The sequence below is a fragment of the Muntiacus reevesi genome, chromosome X (assembly GCF_963930625.1).
Source record: "Muntiacus reevesi chromosome X, mMunRee1.1, whole genome shotgun sequence".
NCBI classification, from domain to species: Eukaryota; Metazoa; Chordata; class Mammalia; order Artiodactyla; family Cervidae; genus Muntiacus; species Muntiacus reevesi.
In genome coordinates this window covers 69536714-69555293 of record NC_089271.1, presented here as the reverse complement: position 1 = coordinate 69555293, position 18580 = coordinate 69536714, and the positions used below count along the sequence as shown (strand labels likewise).

The following is an 18580-nucleotide window of genomic DNA, read 5'->3' as shown; positions in this document are numbered from 1 at the left end:
AAACGTCTCCATTGTCAGATATCCCTTGGGATTGCAAAATAGCCCCCACTTGAGAACCACATTGCTAGTGAAACGAAACTTAAGTTCATGAAAACCCAAGTTCATGCAAATACCTAAACCCAAATGTTCATGAGTGTCTTATTCACAATTGCCAAAAACTAGGAACAACCCAAATATCCTTCAGTAGAGAAAGGAATAAGAAAACAATGCTAAGTCCACACAATGTAGTACTATTACTACAGCAAAAAAAAAAGTCATTAATATACACAATACATTTAATGGACCTTAAAGTTATTATGCTGAGTGAAAGTCAATCTCAAAATGTTACACAATGTATGGTTCCATTTACATGGTATTCTTGAAAAGTCACAATTATAAGGACAAAGGTACATCAGTGGTTGCCAGAAGTTAGGAATAAAGGGAAAATGTGGCAAAGGGATAACATGAGTTGAGTTTTGGTGGGGAGTAGAACTCTTCTGTATACTGACTGCTGTGGTGTTTACATGTACTATAGCTTACAGAACTGTATACCAAAAGAAGGAACCAATTTTTCATATGTTTGAAGTAAAAAAAAATAATTAATTTGGTTGCATCAGGTCTTAGCTATGGCCCATAGGCTCTTCCTTGCAGGGTGTAGGCTTCTCTCTCTAGTTGTCCCTCACAGGCTTAGTTGCCCCATGGCATGTGGGATCTTAGTTCCCTGATCAGGGATTGAAGCTGCGTTCCCTGCATTGGAAGGCAGATTCTTAATCACTGGACCACCAGGGAAGTCCTAAATTTTTTTAAAAAAGAAGTTTGTAAAAACCTGGGACACAAGGTTTTTGGATGTTATTAAGTGAAGCTGTGATTCCAGGAGCTGCTATAGCCATCTTGTCTTTGATTATGTTAGTGGTAATGAACTTTGGAACTGCCCCTTTCAGGACTTCTTGCTATGTGAGATAATATATTTCCCTTATACTCAAGAGATATGGTACATATATACAATGGAATACTATTCAGCCATAAAAAGAAAAAAAGAATGAAATTACCATTTGCAGCAACATGGATGCAACTAGAGATTATCATATTAAGTGAAGTAAACAAAGACAAATATCATATGATATCACTTATATGTGAAAGCTTTAAAATACAAATGTGAATGGATAAAAAAGCTGTGGTACATATACACAACGGAATATTACTCAGCTATTAAAAAGAATGCATTTGAATCAGTTCTAAAGAGGTGGATGAAACTGGAGCCTATTATACAGAGTGAAGTAAGTCAGAAAGAAAAAAACCAATACAGTATATTAACGCATATATATGGTGTTTAGAAAGATGGTAATGATGACCCTATATGTGAGACAGCAAAAGAGACACAGATGTAAAGAACAGACTTTTGGACTCTGGGAGAAGGCAAGGGTGGGATGATTTGAGAGATAGCATTGAAACATGTGTATTACCATATGTGAAATAGATCACTAGTCCAGGTTCAATGCATGAGACAGGGCGCTCAGGGCCAGTGCACTGGGATGACCTTGAGGGATGGGATGGGGAGGGAGGTGGGAGGGGGTTCAGGGTGGGGGACACATGCACACCCATGGCTGATTCATGTCAACGTATGGCAAAACCACTACAATATTGTAATTAGCCTTCAATTAAAATAAATAAATAAATTTTAAAATACAAATGAACTTATTTACAGAACAGAAATAGATCCACAGACATAGAAAAAAAATTTACAGCTACCAAAGACAAAAGGGCAGAGGAGGGATAAATTAGGAATATGAGATTAATATATATACATTACTACATATAAAATAATCAACAAGGACCTACTCAATATTTTATAATAACTTATAGTGGGAAATAATCTGAAAAAGAATGGATATATGTATAACTGAATCACTGTACTGTACACTGAAACTAACACAGCATTGTAAGTCAACTACCATATAAAATAAAAATTAAATTAAAAATACAAAGTTTATTGTAACCTGTTACAGCAGCAATAGGAAACTATTAAATAATACAGTCACCCAGCTGGTATGTGACAGAACTGGAATATTGCAAATAGGTCTGGTGGACTCCACAATCAATGCTCTTTCTATCACCTTGGAGATGTGGTGCTTTTAAAGAAATGGTGGATGGGACATCCCTGGTGGTGCAGTGGGTAAGAATCCACCTGCTGATGCAGGGGAACACGGGTTTGGTCCCTGATCTGGAAGATCCCACATTCCATGGGGCAATTAAGCCTGGTGCTGCAACTACTGAGCCCACGTGCCCTAGAGCCCATGCTCTGCAACAAAAGCCACCACAATGAGAAGCACGTGCACTGCAACTAGAGAGTAGATCCCACTTGCCACAACTGGAGAAAGCCCGCATGCAGCAACAAAGACCAGTGCAGCCAAAAATAAATAAATATTAAACAAAAGAAACAGTGGATACAAAAGTGAAAGGTAAAAAGCTACAAGAAGGAAGAAGAGCTTAGAGCTGATTCTGTGTTCTACAATATGACCTCTTCTACATGGCCTGTTGTTTTTCATTTCAATAGTTATAAAGTTATTTGGATTTAAAATAATCTTTTCAAGTAATTGCTAATACTTCTGGCTAGATCTAAAGGTCATTAGTACTTTAGAATGAATTAATCTCAGTTTTTTATTATGTGGTGCTAATAACTGCAGTGAAGAAATTGAAATTTTGATTGGGTGAGGGTGAAGCAAATAATGCTGAAGTAATGGCAGCACTTCAGTTTACAGACAGGTCTGGGGGCTGGGGGAAGGGCTTTGACAATAAAAAGCTGGGGGCCATTCGAGGGCAAGAGATACACTATGCCAAAGACTACTTTAAATTTTTCAGAGAACTGCCTGCATGGAAGTTTTCAGATTTAAATTGCATGAGATCCTATTTATACTAGCAATTTCATTTAAACCTTGTCCTCAAGAACCTTGCCTTTCACACCTTACTCATCACTCATTTCCACAACCAGTGGTCACATCTGTGAAAAGGAAGCATTAAGCAATTCACAAATTTGGCTAGGGCTCACTGGCTCTAGTCAAATTTGTGAATGCAGTAGGCCAACCTCTCTCATCTCTATTTAAATTTTAGCAGGGCCTTTAAAGCCTCCCCCAACAGAAGGTTTCTGGCTTCTTTGTTTTGCTTTGGTTTTGTCTGGAAGGTTTTGAAACCTGTCTTTCTCAGAGGTCAGTCAAGGCTCCAATAGGAAAGAGGGCTGGTCAGCCAAGCAGATAACTCAGTGATTTTATTCTTCTACTTTCATTTCTAATCTTATTTTCATACCCTGAATAATCCCAAGGATTTGAGAGGGAAATAAAACTTAGTTTTTCCTTACAAATAAGTTTAAAACCCTTCCTTAACTTAAATAAGTGTTAGGTATGGGAATGTATTTTGGGTGGGATCCTCATACACACTGTTGTATAGGACTCCCCAATTGCTAGAAAAGCTTTTGTCTCCATTTAGCTCATTTAGGGTAGAAAATCTATGAAGAAAGTATTACAAGCTATGAAGGAAAGGAGGACAATTATATTCCTTTGTTTCTTTTTTTTTTTAAACAAGACTGCTAACTTTAATTAAATATTCAGGATAAATTCTGATTAAATAAGTTTGCAATTAACAATTAAATACTGAGTGGCATCTAATGTACTAAACTAGTAAGATTTACTTCATTAGTTGTACAAACAATGTAAATATTAAAGAGAGTTGGCTGATGGTAGGAGAATATCAATTGCCCAACAAACATAAAAGAGGAAGAAGAGGACCTTAAACAGGAGACACTCAGTTATGGATACTCCTGTCTACACACAGCATGGGCAGAATTTGGACATCCTGTACATCAAGGAGTGAATCTGCTGACTGGGAGGCGGGCTATACTTCCTGACCCCCTGGGTAGCCACCCTTAAAGGGTCAGCTTTCCACCACACCAGCCAAGACCCTCAGGACACACGGTTCACACTCGCAGCTGGGAATACACCCTGGGCAGTAAAGCACACAGACACTGACGCAGCTGGGCCATCCTGGCCTCAGTCTCGCCATCGGTGTCCACACTGAGCGTTGCAGCACTTGTAGAAGGTGGTCATGGGCTCATCTGCAGAGCGGGTCTGAAGCTGCATGAAATAGGCTCGAGGATGTTCACACTTGGGACATGGCTCTGCAGTAGAGTCAACATTCTCCCAGGCAGCTGCTCCACCAAGCACATCATCCACTTCTTTCAGCTTTGGATACTTCCGATTTGTTACCTTGCGCGTGACGTTGTGCACGTAGGGGCAGATGTTGCAGGCGAAGCGGTGGCAGCGCTGCCCCTCCTCGACAATCAGCCCGTTCCCACAGCCCGGGCAGAAGAGCAGCATGGCCGCCACCGGGCCGGCGCTCCCGGCCTTGTTTCTTTTTTTTTTTTTATTCCTTTGTTTCTTATCCTCACTAAAAGATACAGCAAGAGGAGTGAAGTCTGAAGGAAAACAGATTTCTTCCCTCTCACTCAGTGAATATGTGGTACTGCCTCCAATCCTGCCCCATGGTTGATTTAAAAAAAAAAAAAACAAAGATACCTAAAACCACAAGGTAGGTTGGAACTTCTGGTAGAGGAGTTGGATGATATAACAAAATAGACACTGACCAAAAGAAATCTTTTTTTTAGAATACTATAATTGTAAAGTTGAAGGCACATCCTTGGCAGAAATATGATCAATTGCATGCTTATGGAAAAACGAACTACTGAATATCTTGACTACAGTAGATGATTATTGCACAACATTGTCCACTGGTGTTTTGGATATTAAACAATCAATGTTCAACAATGGTTAATTAAACATTTCTTTAACTAAAAGCATAAGGTTGAGACGCCTGGTTTTGGCTATAAAAGGCATTTATTATCAATGCCATTACAGAAGCTCTTTTCACGGAAGAACAAGAATTCGTACTTTTGTACTTTATCTGGTTACCCATACCAGATAAACTTTCAGAAAGACTACAGAAAGTTAGTGTAAAAACAGCTAATAATTTGGCATGAATCTAAATTTTTTATATTTGGTAAAACAGTATTTTTATAGAAAAGAAACAAAAAAACCTAAAAGGAGTGAGTCCAGAAATGTTTTTGTTCTTATTAAAACAACCAGTAACCAGATGCCTCACCCAAAGAAAATAACAAAATAGAGTAAAATAAATACTAAGGAAAATAATTTTAAAGCAAGATCCACAAGTAATGAAAAAAATTCTCTAAGAACATACATTTTTGATTTTTAAGCTGTGTATATAAAAGATATGGACACTTAAATTTTTGGAAGCATTTTGACTACAATGCAATTTTAAGTATTCTTAACAAGGAATACATCCAATAGAAGAATAACTTTTAAAAAGTTAAAGCAAAGTATAAAATTATTTGTTCACAAGGCATCAAATCTAATACTCTAAAATGTTGATAATAAACTAGGAAAAATAACACTTCTATTGTCACAACTGACAACCATACTTCTTCAGACTATGACACTAAATAGTTATGTCTTAACCTTTGAAATTTAAAAGGCATCTTTGGGTATTTAAGATAAAAGATGCCCCTTAGTTGAGTCTGAATCAGCACTGGATATGAAAACATCCTTGTTATCATCAGACTGAGGGCATGGTTGCTGAATGAATACAGAAGAGTGATGAAGGAACAACAAAAATCAAACTTCAAATATTCTAATATCAAATTCAAATGAAGTAATTAGCCTCCAACTAATAAAAAAAATTAAAAAAAATCCATTTCCTTCTATATGGTAACATGTGCATACATGTATGATACGAGTAAACACAGATGCTTATACAGACATTTATAAAGTTTGTTCTCATTAGTAAATAATTACCTAAAGCTAGTTACTAACTAAAAGCAGTGTTTTTGATCCCCTCCATAGATCACCTCTCTCTTTGGTGACTACAGATGCTCAATGAAGCTAATGGGAGCTCAGGATTGCAAGAGACTTGTGGAAGAGAATTCAAAGATAGTGACAGATATTTAAAGCAGGATTCTTTTGAAACAGCATGTTTTCTATTCCTGTACAAAAGGCTAAATTATATTCTTGATTTTTCTCAGATTATACAGGCTTTCTTCTCATTGTCCCATGACGTGTATCTCTTGGCATGTGGGGCCAAATGGACAACTCTAACACACACATGATAATAAAAGTAGTAACTGGCTATGTTCAAGTACTTCAGAGAGATAGGAATGAGAATGAGGGGAAAGGTGTCACTTTTTTCAAAAGTCTCTATTATACATTTTTTTGTATTAGCTATTTTTTCTAGAAGAAACAAGTTATGGTATGATGGACCACTGGAATTAAAATAAGAAACAAGTATTAAAATTCAAATTGAAAGCATGGAAGATGGCATAGGCACTGGTCTAAAAAGAGCCTGGACATACAAATTCATTCATACTTCATTAAAATTGGTTTGTTTTTCTAGATTAAAAGCACCCTCATCACATTTTAGTTCTCTTAAGATAGCTGAGATAAAAATGAGATCTTTTCCAAATCTGAAAAGTCAATGTGGAATTATGTTGTAAACTTTTTGAGTTTGTATGAAAGAACAAGAGAAAAAGGAAGTTGGGGAAGAAGAAACCCATCCCCTACTCCCACATGATTTGACTCTGCTCTGTAAAAATGATTTTTAATATTTATTACTGACCTCAAGGGGATATAATAACTAATATTTACTGAGTATAAATCTTATGTGCTAGGCATTGAGTTAGCAGCTTTACATGTGACAATGGGAATAGATATTAGGAACTTATGAGTTTTTTTCACTTACATATTCTGCATCTGAAATCCACCTTGCAGTTAACAAGTTAATTTAAATAGTCATACAAGTACCAGACCTCTGACCAATGTATTAACTCCCAGGTACTCACAGGGCAATTTCTAAATTTATATGCCAATGAGAAGCCCATAAATCTGCCAATCACACTGACTAGAAAGTGCAAATATTTTAAACTACAGACAAATATAGATTTGGCTAAAAGGTATCACAACCTAGGGAAATTCTCATTTCTGTATTACAATTTACTATAGTTTTTGGAAAAAGCAGCTTAGTGTAATGGCATTATTTTAAAATCATTTTGAGAGATTATCTAAAACAATAAGACAATTAAAATATATTAAATTATAAAAATATATGTAAAGTAATTAGCCTCCAACTAATAAAAATAAATGGAAAAAAACCATTAAATTATCAGCTAATGTCTTATATTCTCTCCAAAAAGGACAGATTTAGTGAATCCAGGTTTTCATTCCAATCCCAAAGAAGGGCAATGCCAAAGAATGTTCAAACTACCGCACAACTGCACTCATTTCACATGCTAGCAAAGTAATGCTCAAAATTCTCCACACCAGGCTTCAACAGTATGTGGACAGAGAACTTCCAGATGTTCAAGCTGGATTGAGAACAGGTAGAGGAACCAGAGATCAAATTGCCAACATCCATTGGATCAAAGAAAAAGCAAGAGAATTCCAGAAAAACATCTACTTTTGCTTCACTGACTACACTAAGGCCTTTGACTTTGTGATCACAACAAACTGTGGAAAATTCTTCAAGAGATGGGAGTACAGATCACCTACCTGCTTCCTGCGAAACCTGTATGCAGGTCAAGAAGCAACAGTTAGAACTAGACAAGGAACAGTAGACTGGTTGTAAGTTGGGAAAGGAGTACATCAAGGCTATATACTGTCACCCTGCTTGTTTAACTTATATGCAGAGTATATCATGCGAAATGCCAGGATGGATGAAGCACAACCTGGAATCAACAACCTCAGATATGCAGATGACACCACACTTATGGCAGAAAGTGATGAGGAACTAAAGAGCCTCTAGATGAAAGTCAAAGAGGACAGTGAAAAGCTGGCTTAAAACTCAACGTTCAAAAAACGAATATCATGGCATCTGATCCCATCACTTCAGGGCAAATAGATGGGGAATAAATGGAAACAGTGACAGACTTTATTTTCTTGGGTTCCAGTCACAGACTGTGACCATAGCCATGAAATTAAAAGACACTTGCTCCTTGGAAGAAAAGCTATGACCAACCTAGACAACATATTAACAAGCAGAGATATTACTTTGCCAACAAAGGTCCATATAGTCAAAGCTGTGGTTTTTCCAGTAGTCATGTATGGATGTGAGAGATGGACATAAAGAAGGCTAAGCGCCGAAGAATTGATGCTTTTGAACTGGGGTGTTGAAGAAGACTCTTGAGAGTCCCTTGGACTGCAAGGAGATCAAACCAGTTAATCCTAAAGGAAATCAGTCCTGAATATTCATTGGAAGGACTGACACTGAAGCTGAAGTTCCAATACTTTGGCCATCTGATGTGAAGAAATGACTCACTGGAAAAGACCCTGATTCTGGGAAAGATTCATGGCAGGAAGAGAAGGGGACGACACAGGATGAGATGGTTGGGTGATATCACCGACTTAATAGACATGAGTTTGAGCAAGCTCTGGGAGATGGTGAAGGACAGTGAAACCTGGCATGCTGCAATCTATGGGGTGGCAAAGAGTTAGATGTGACTGAGTGACTGAACAACAGCAAGAACAAGGTAACTTTATGACCAGTATATGTTAAAGATGGTAGTGTCAATCTTTGAAAAAACAAAAATCAATCGTAGAAGTGGCACAAAATCTTAAGTTCCTGAACTGAGGCTGACAGACAATACTAAGAACTTAGAGCTGAACTCAGCAGGAGTGAACTGAAAGATTACACAGAGCTAGGAAGTCACTGAAGGAAGAATCTGATGCATTTTTTATAGCAATGGAAAGATGGGAAGCAGGGAACTATATAGGCCCTTAAGGTCTTTGAGCTACAAGATAAAGAAACAAAGGTGGTACTGGAAAATTTGTCAGTTACTTTTGTCAATGAGAAACTATCTACACTTAGCTCACTTGAAAGAACATAACAAAAGTTAAACACAGTAGGGCATCTAAGAAAGCAACCGCAAAGACCAAGATGCAGGGAGAATAAGAGGGGAAGAAAGCCTGTAATAAATAAGGCACGTCTATTTTTAAACAATTTCTACTGTTTTTCTTCAAAAACTAGACATTTTATACTGCTCCCCACTGCTCCCCAATCTGGCAGGCAGGGAGAAGGGCTCAAGAATCTCAAGATTATGCACCTAAATTTTACAATGTTTAATTATCTTTCCTTGAACTTTTAGTCAAATAAAAAATTATTTATGACTTCAGCAGCAATTCAGCATCTTCAGCTGTAGGACTTGTAAACTTCACTGCTCTACTTTATCTGTTGCTAGTGAAAACAAAAAATACTGGAATTTCATTTTCAGTAAAGCTAGGTTCTGAGCTGATGCCCTGGAAAAGATATTTTTGCCATCAGACAAATGCAATTCAAATAGGTTCCCTAACATGAGAGCATGAGACCAACATAAAGCCTTGCAATATTTTAAAAAGCTAAGGTGATCAGGAATACTGTGTCAGTGCAGGACAGCATCATCTAGCAGCATTCTCTGTGGCCTGTTACAACGCACTGTCATCATCTTCCCTGCAGTCTCCGACCAGGAGTGAGTGCTTGTCAGGTTCACTGGTACCAACGCTGTTTAGTGATCGTTTATCAGACAGTAGTGAATTTATGGAAGCTCTGCTGTAATTAACAATTCGGTCCAGCAAACCCAGTTTAGGAGAATTTCTTGAGGTATCATCTATTCCAACATGAACACTTATTTCTGAAGGACTTTTCTGTCCCATTTGGTTTCGGGCATGTAGTTCATAATTCTCATAAGTTGGTTTCCTGTAACTGGAAAGATGCAAAAGTATACTAATTTGAAATAATCAAATGTGAACCAGGCGCTTGTTACATTCAAAAATGAAAAGAGATTTGGATAGTGTGAAATGTATAAAGGTGGTCCCTGCTAGGAAGTTAGCTCAGGAGTTGTGTGAGGTCACATGATCAGAAATCCTACTTCTCAGAGCCAGTGCACTAGATTTTACACCCCTCAGTGCTTGTGGTTGCTCTGTATAGACTACACAAGGTGATAATTACATAAAGTTAATATTTATTATTAAAAACAGTTTGGGCTTATCATTAATCAATACAAGAAAAAAACTTAGCACGACTGACTGTGGGTGATAAAAGGAATACAAAAAAGAAGCGTGAGCAAGCCATCATACTTACAGTTTAAGGAAGAGTGAAGAAAGTACTACTGAAACAGATGAAGCAGCCATTGCAGCAGATCCCATCCAGGGCTGCAAAACCAAACCAATGGGCATAAAAACTCCTAGGAAATAAGTTTGGATTAATTAGAGCAGATAGTACTAAAAACATTACCAATATGTTCCTAATACATATATACACATCATTTTCTTGCTCAATATTTAATCAGCAATTTATCCTCCTATTGGTACAGATATGTCATTGCCAATTTTTCACTAACACAGTGTTGCTGTGAACATTCTTGTACATGTCTCCCTGTGTACGTTTAAGAACTTCCCTAGGGTACATACCTAGAGGTGAAACAGCTGGATTATAACATGGGCACACCTTCAACTTTAGGTAGATGCTTCTCAGTTGTTCTCCAAAGTGGCTATACCAGATCACAAACCCTCCAATAGTGTATTAGAGTTCATATTCTACAAACTTATCTACACTTGGTTTTGATAGACATTTTAAAATTTGTTCAAATGATAAGGATGAGATAGACTTACTGTACTTGTAGTTTTTTGTGTGCTAATCTGTATTTTCATACTTTTTCTACAGTAACCATATATTACTTATATAATTTTTCAAAAATAACTTGCTCCATGAATTAATCTCCCTGGATTTTGATTGTTCTTTTACTTTGTCCTCTCTCTATCTGTGTTTCCCTGTTGATAACCAGCTTTGTAATTGTTCTCATGTTCTTCATGTTCATCTTTGGCTCTCTAACCAGAGAGAACAAAAAGAAAGTGATAACTTAAAAAAAAAGTGATAACTATTTTTTTTTAATTATTTAATTTTTATTTATTTTTGGCTGTGCTGGGTCTTCATTGCTGTAGGTGGGCTTTCTCTAGTTGCAATAAGCGGGGGCTACTCTTCACTGCAGTGCGCAGGTTTCTCACTGTGGTGGTATCAGTAGTCGAGAAGCGCGGGCTCCAGTAGTTGTGGCTCAAGGGCTTAGTTGCTCCACGGCATCTGGGATCTTCCCAGACCAGGAAGGATTGAACCCGTGTCCCCTGAATTGGTAGGAGGATTCTTAATCACTGGACCACCAGGGAAGTCTGGGAACTATTTTTTTCATGTTATTGTTAACACCTACCAAGCCCCTAAGTAACAGGGATGATCAGATACTTATTAAATAATTCTAACCTGCTTTTTTTGGGGTCATATTCTTTTGTTCAGTCTCTCTTTCTCTCTCTCACACACACACACCCCTGGCTCCCCAACCTAAAAAAAATGCTGTTGGTTATTAAAACATTAAGAAAATTCTCTGTATAATTACAACAATGAAACAAGATAAAAACTGATACAGAGTAAAAAAGATCAGAAAGACATGTACAAACGAAAATACCAACAGTAGTTGTGTTTGGGTAGTGAGATTAAAGGTAAATTTATTCTCTTCAGCAAAAAAATAAATGACCAAGTAAATAAGTACATATGGAGAAAGAGATGAAGCAATGTGGCAAGATATATTAACTGTGAATTTAGGCGAAGAGTATACAGATTTTAATACATCATTTCCCCCCTTATTTTTGTAGGTTTTAAAATTTCAAAATACAAAGTTGGAGGGGAAAAAAGGTAAAATAAAATAAACCTGTCTGAAAGATTATACATTCTAAGGCATAATGAAAATGCTGAAAATTTGAATTACTGATTTTCCCTGATAGCTCAGTTGGTAAAGAATCCGCCTGCAATGCAGGAGACCTGGGTTTGATTCCTGGGTTGGGAAGATCCCCTGGAGAAGGGAAAGGCTACCCACTCCAGTATTCTGGCCTGGAGAATTCCATGGACTGTATAGTCTATGGGGTCGCAAACAGTCGGACATGACTGAGTGACTTTCACTTTCACTTTAATATTATCTCTCACCATACCAGCAGGCTACATACAAAACTGGGCTCAAAACTAGTAAGAAGAAGACTAAAACTTCCAATATGGTAGGCATCTAATGACTTCAGGAAAAAAGCAATACAAGTTAACTATCACATACCAGCAGCTATGGGAATTCCAATCAGATTATAAATTAGAGCAAAGACAAAATTTATCCGAATCCTCTTGACTGTCTTCCTTGATAAATCAATACTTGCCACTACATCCAGAAGATCATTCTGAGAACAGAAATATTTATGATATTAGCAATGGATTCTAACTTAACTAGTAACTTGGATTTGATACCATGTATGATGAAGATGATGTGTATCTTAGGGAAACATGTGAATTAACTCAAATCTCAGATACTGCTAAAAATTTGAGTCAATCTTGGAAGAGGTTTTTTGGAATTTTTTTTCTCAGGGTTCTAAAAACACTTTCAGGGTTGTATGCTGACACAGGGACTAAATCCCACTAAAATAACTTCAGCAAGTACTTGCTGAAGATAATTGTATTCTATGTATATTCCTAAATTTAATTCTTCATTTAGAAGCTTGTCATTCTCATTTGCTCCCCTGAATTGAGAAAGTCTGAAAGTAATTACTAAGACTTCTCATACTCCCATCTTGAATTCTCCCTTTCTCAAAGGCCAGGAGGATGAGAATTAGAAGGACAGAATCACTGTGTTCAACATACAACATTATCTCTGACCATGCAGAGCAGTTTCACACTCCTCAAAGGTCAGGCCACCAGACTTACCCTTATCAAAACCACATCAGCTGCTTCAATGGCTACGTCTGTGCCTGTGCCAATAGCAATTCCAACATTAGCCATCGCCAGAGCTGGGGAGTCATTGATTCCGTCTCCTACCATTGCTACCCGTTTCCCCTCCTCTTGAAGTTGCTTCACCTTAGCAACCTTGTGGGAAGGTAGAACTTCAGCAAACACTTTAGTAATGCCAACCTACATGAGGAAAAACAAACTCCACTCATTTCAAGAAATATTACTGAGTACCTGAAATATAGGGTTTCCCTGGTGGTTCAGTGGTAAAGAATCTGTCTGCCAATGCAGGAGGTGCAGGTTCAATCCCTGGTCTTGCCTGGGAAATTTAATGGACAGAGAAGCTTGGTGGGCTACAGTCCATGGGGTCAAAAAGAGCCAGACATGACTGAGCGACTAAATAACAAAAACAACAAAGCCTAAAATATAACTGTTATATTTTATATAAAATATTTATTATTTTATATAGTGATTTTTTTTTTTTTTTGGTCTTGTTTAATCTCACAAGACCTCCAAAAATTATTGGGAAAGAAAACTTTTTTCTTGGTTCCACTCGACTTAGTCTGCGTGGCAGTACCAGAGACTAAGCTCAAGTAGAAGCAAGAAAGGGAAAACGGTATATATAGTGATTTTATAAACATAACAATGATGGTTCATCATTTTATATGATGAGGCGCCTTCATTTTCCACCTACCAGATGTCCAAATTTTAAAATATTAGTAATATCTAGGGATAGTAAGACTACAGGGAAATGAGCTCTCTTAGATACTGTTGGTGGGTGTGTAAATGTGTACTGTCATTTTGGAGGGCATGTACCAGCATCTATCAAAATGTGCATGTCATTTGGTTAAGGAATTCCACTCCTAGCTATATTTTGGACATACTTGTACATGTATAAAAAGATGTATGTCCAAGGATGTATATTACTGCCTTAGTTGTAACAACAAAATTTTCAAAAGCACATAAATTATTGTTTTAGGGTTAGGAGAAGGGAAAGGCTACCCACTCCAGTATTCTGGCCTGGAGAATTCCATGGACTGTATAGTCTATGGGGTCGCAAACAGGTTAAGCCAATTATGATACATTCACACCATGGAATTCAATGCAATGATATAGAAAGAATGAAGTAACTTTATATGTTCAGACATGGACAAAGCTCCATGGACATGGACAAGGCATACATATTATTATCTGAAAGAAAGTAAGCAATTTGTACAAAAATGATCCAATTTATGTTGAAAATACCAGAACTATACATCTGTATATGAACAATAACTATACAAGAAAGTGTAAGGGGAGAGGGCTGGACAGGGAGCTTGGGAAAAGGGTGACAAACTTACTTTATATCCTTCTGTATCTTTTTATACAAGACAGTATTTATATATTACTTGCATTAGTCAATAGAAGAGGGGAGAAGGCATTTCAAAGTAGAAAAGACTAACATGAGAAAAGTTTTAGAGGGAAGGCAAGTGTAGGGGATCAGTAGCAGGAAAATGCTACGGAAGAGATGTTTCGTTCTATCAGTGGTATCCAGGATGGACTAGAGAGGGCCATGCGTGGAGCTACTGCTGTACTTTAGGCATGAGAGGATGAGAGCCTAGCTTAGGCTGGCAGCACTGGTAGAGACTACGAGCAACATTTCAAAGGAAGCATCAACAGAAACTGTGTACAATGTCACTAAGCATCTCATGAACTAAGCAAATAGCTTAAAAGCTTATAACAGTTCCAGAAAAAAGTGCAAAGTCCTTCCTGCACAGGCAGTATGCCAATTCTTTTTTAAGGAACCAGGTATGGCTACTCAGGGATAATGAAAATAATAGGTAGTACGAATTCTTTAGCACCTGAAGGCAAGAAAGAAAATGTACATGAAGAGTTAGAAGTTAACACATACTCCCACCCCAACTACTAAGTAAATCCATTACCTGAGAAGCAATAGATCTAGCTGTTTTACTGTTGTCTCCAGTCATCAGAACAACTTCTAAGCCCATAGATTTCAGAATATGGACAGCCAGTTCTGCTTCAGGCTTCACTGTATCAGCAATAGCTATCAAACCACACAGCTCATCTAATACAGGAGCACCAGAAAATAGAATTTGGAATATGGTGAAAGTAGAATAATATTCTGACTTAAAATTTCAGAAAGAAATGATTTTTGTTAAACAAAGTTGTTCAGGGCTTAGCTTAACTCAAAATACCCCCGAGACCACACAACCCCACAGTAAGCCTCTATTCTTGGTTGTGAAAATACCACAAATCCCACAGTAACCCCACAGTAACCCCACAGTAAGCCTCTATTCTTGGTTGTGAAAATTTCAGTGAGGTAGGGGTTACTAATGAAGGTAATAATAAGAAAATGAAAATAAACTTTACTGGATACTAAAAGACTTACTTTCTTCCTTTAGAGAAGTATTGCCAAGAGCTCCAAACACTTCAGCTAATTTAAAGGCAAATGAAACTGAAACCCAATACTTTCTTCCTTTCAAAGGTGAAGGGGTGGATGAAAACAAAACTGACATTTTATACTGGGGAGAAAAATCACTGCAAGTATCTATTTTATTTCAAAAATGAAAGTAAATGGTATTTTCTGCTTTTCCCTGGACCTAAAAAGGCCATGGTAAGATACTGCCTTCATACTTAGCAAAGATTATAAATGCTAACTAATTTATCTCACAGCTACAAACTTGCTCTAAGAAATAATTTAATAAAAGCCAGGCAAACACAAGAGCATTTTAAATTAATCAGTAACAATTATGTATTGCTGACATTTTTATTTTGCATTCAAGATGCTTTTGAATAGCCCTCATATTTCAGATGTCTCTCAAAAATACACAGAAAACAACTGAGATCACAACACTGAGTCACAGTGTACTTAAGGAAAACCTTACCATCAACTGCTACCAGTACAGCAGTCCGACCTCTTCTCTCGTGTTCAGCCATGGAATCATTTACATTGTTATTAATGGCAAGACCATTTCTAATCATCCACTCCCGGTTGCCAATGAGAACTTTGTACTGCTGAGCATTAAGAGCATCTGAAAGAAAGTACAGAAAAAACATTTAGTGAACTTGTTTAATATTTATAGCAACCCTTTAGGGACATTCTTCCTCTCTAACCTTGCAGTTACTACATTGGTTTTTTTTTGGTAGAACATAGCCAATGACAGTGATTTCCAAATATTCAAGGAACATACTCTGCTCTTCTATGCCTCTGGGCCTTTGCACATGTTGCTGCCTCCATCCGGAGGTCCTCATCTCTCCTCTCCAAATACCAAATTGCATCATATTCCTTAAAAGCTAGTTCAAGCATTACTTTCTTGGTGATGCTTTCCATTCAACATTTCCTTATGATCTTCCATGGCAACTGAAGAAAGTTAAAATTATTTAGTGTACATCAGTACAACCATCAATGGTTAGATAAGAACACAGAACTACAGTGATATCTTACTAACTTTAAGTGGGCCCTTAGTGCTTTCTGGCAATTTTACTGTATTTCCCTAGTCCATTCATTCTCCATTCCTTCTAGATGGCTATTTTATACCTTTTCTTCTCCCATTCTCATACCAGATGATGATGTGCTTCCTACTTCAGAAAGAAAGTAAAAGCAATCAGAAAAGAACTTCCAGAAGCTCTCATTGCCATATATACCCAACTACCTAAACCTCTGTACATACTGATCTAGCTTCTTTTCTGTTACTATAAACAGCCCCTATTCCTATTTAAGGCCAACTTCTCCACTTGCATAAATAGATCCCTCTCCTTTGCCTATTTCAGAACATCTCTCCAACAATTCTCTCCTCTCTCTTCTGCATCATCATATTTTCTACTTCTGCTGCACACAGTCCTATTTTTAAAAAAGAAAACAAAACAACAGATCTCATTTATCTCTCTAGCTATTGCCCCATTTCTTTGCTTCTGTTCATAGCAAAACTCCTACAAAGTGTTGTCTCTATCAGCTTCCCATTCTCCTGTGAACCTGTTTCAATAGAACTTATGTCTCTCTTATGCCAAAGAATTGTTCATATGGTACACCAGTGATCTTTAATAACTGCAAAGGGTAATTCTTAGTCCTCATCTTACTTGCACTATTAGCATTTAACACAGTTGACCATTCTCTCCTTGAAATACTTTCTTCATTTGGCTTTTAGAGCACCACATTCTTATGAGTTACCTCCTACCACTTCTGTTTTCTTTACTGATCATTCCTCATCTCCCTGACCTCTTAATTTGTAGTGTTGCAGGGCTTAATCCTTAAACCTCTTCCCCACCAATCTACTCTCACTTCCTGATTTTTTGGGGGTGTGCACCTCATGGTTTACAGAATCTTAGTTCTCTGACCAGGGATTGAACCCAGGCCCATGGCAGTCAAACTGCCTAGTCCTAACCACTGGAATGTGAGAATACTCAGTTGCTTCAGTCATGTCTGACTCTTTGAGACCCCACGAACTGTAGTCCACCAGGCTCCTCTGTCCATGGGATTCTCCAGGCTATACTGGAGTCGGTTGCCATGCCCTCCTCTAGGAGATCTTCCTGACCCAGGGATCGAACCCACATCTCCTGCATTGCAGGCAGATTCTTTACTGCTGAGCCACTGTGGAAGTCCCCTAACCACTGGACCACCAGGGAATTCCCAACTCTTTGAAGATTTTATGCAGTCTCATCACTTTAAAGACCATCTATATCAGCACTGTCTGACAGAACTTTCTGTGATGACAGAAATGTTCTACATCTGCTGTTTAATACAGTAGCCACTAACAACATGAAGCTATTGAGCACTGAAATATGACTAGTATGGCTGAAGGGCTGAGTTTTAAACTAAATTTTAATTAAATAGTCACATGTAACTAGTGGCTACCACACTGGACAGTCCAGATCTATAAGTGAATGACTCCCAAGTCTACAGACTTGTATAGCCACCTGCCTCCTTGATAGAACATTTACACAACATCTCCACTTGAATAGCTAACAGGCACTCAAACTTAACATGTCAAAAACTGAACTCCTAATCACTTTTCCTCAACATTACCTCTCCTGCGATCTACATCTTGTTTAAATGGTAACTCCATCCTTCTAAATTGGTTAGGCTGCAAACTTTGGCCTAATTCTTGACTCCTGCTTCTCTCATACCCCATTGCCAATATGTGAGATCTGTCAGTCATCTCTCCCTTCAAGATACATCCTGGGGAATTCCCTGGCAGTTCAGTGGTTAGGACTTCCATTGAAAGGGGGCACAGGTTTGATTCCTGGTGGAGGAACTAAGCTCCCACAAGCCACATGATATGGTCAAAAAAAAAAAGAAGATACATCCAGAATTTGACTACTTCTTACAACCTCTACTGTTATTACATTGGTCCAAGCCATCATCTTTTACCTAGATTATGGCAACAGCCCACTAACTTATCCCCTTGCTTCTGTCCTTGTCCCTACCCACAGAAACAGTGTATTTTTACCAGAGAAGCCCAAGTAATACTTTTATTAAATATTAATATTTTTATCAAATTATTAAAGTTATTAAATATTAAATTTTATTAATAATTTATTAAATATTAAAATATTAAGTCAGATTCTGTCACTCCTATGCTCAAAACTCTCCAATGGTTTTCCACCTCAGAGTAAAAACCAAAGTCCATACAAAGTTCCCAATCATTTACTCTGTTCTAGCCACAGAGTTCCTCAAACTAGTCAAGCACACTCCTGACTTAAGGCTTCTGTACTTAACATTCCTCCTACCTGGAATGCTTTTGTCATAGATATTCACGTAACTTTCTTC

General features: G+C 37.6%; 1 protein-coding gene and 1 pseudogene across 3 annotated transcripts in view; both read right to left on the bottom strand.

Moving 5' to 3' along the window:
• Positions 1 to 3529: 3529 nt before the first annotated feature.
• LOC136153760 (DNA-directed RNA polymerase III subunit RPC10 pseudogene) lies at positions 3530 to 4379 on the bottom strand (annotated as a pseudogene).
• A 1350-nt stretch (positions 4380 to 5729) lies between these two features.
• ATP7A (ATPase copper transporting alpha) overlaps positions 5730 to 18580 on the bottom strand; it is a 141927-nt gene continuing 129076 nt past the window's right edge. For 2 of the 3 annotated variants that reach the window (XM_065916975.1, XM_065916976.1), the window contains 6 exons: positions 15699 to 15845; positions 14736 to 14878; positions 12793 to 12996; positions 12155 to 12272; positions 10147 to 10249; positions 5730 to 9768 (listed from right to left, as the gene is read on the bottom strand). In XM_065916975.1, the coding sequence (XP_065773047.1) occupies positions 9492 to 9768; positions 10147 to 10249; positions 12155 to 12272; positions 12793 to 12996; positions 14736 to 14878; positions 15699 to 15845 (992 nt within the window). In that variant the 3' untranslated portion in view covers positions 5730 to 9491. Of the gene's footprint in view, positions 9769 to 10146; positions 10250 to 11316; positions 11395 to 12154; positions 12273 to 12792; positions 12997 to 14735; positions 14879 to 15698; positions 15846 to 18580 lie in introns of those variants that run through there. The other variant, XM_065916977.1, reaches the window with a different exon arrangement.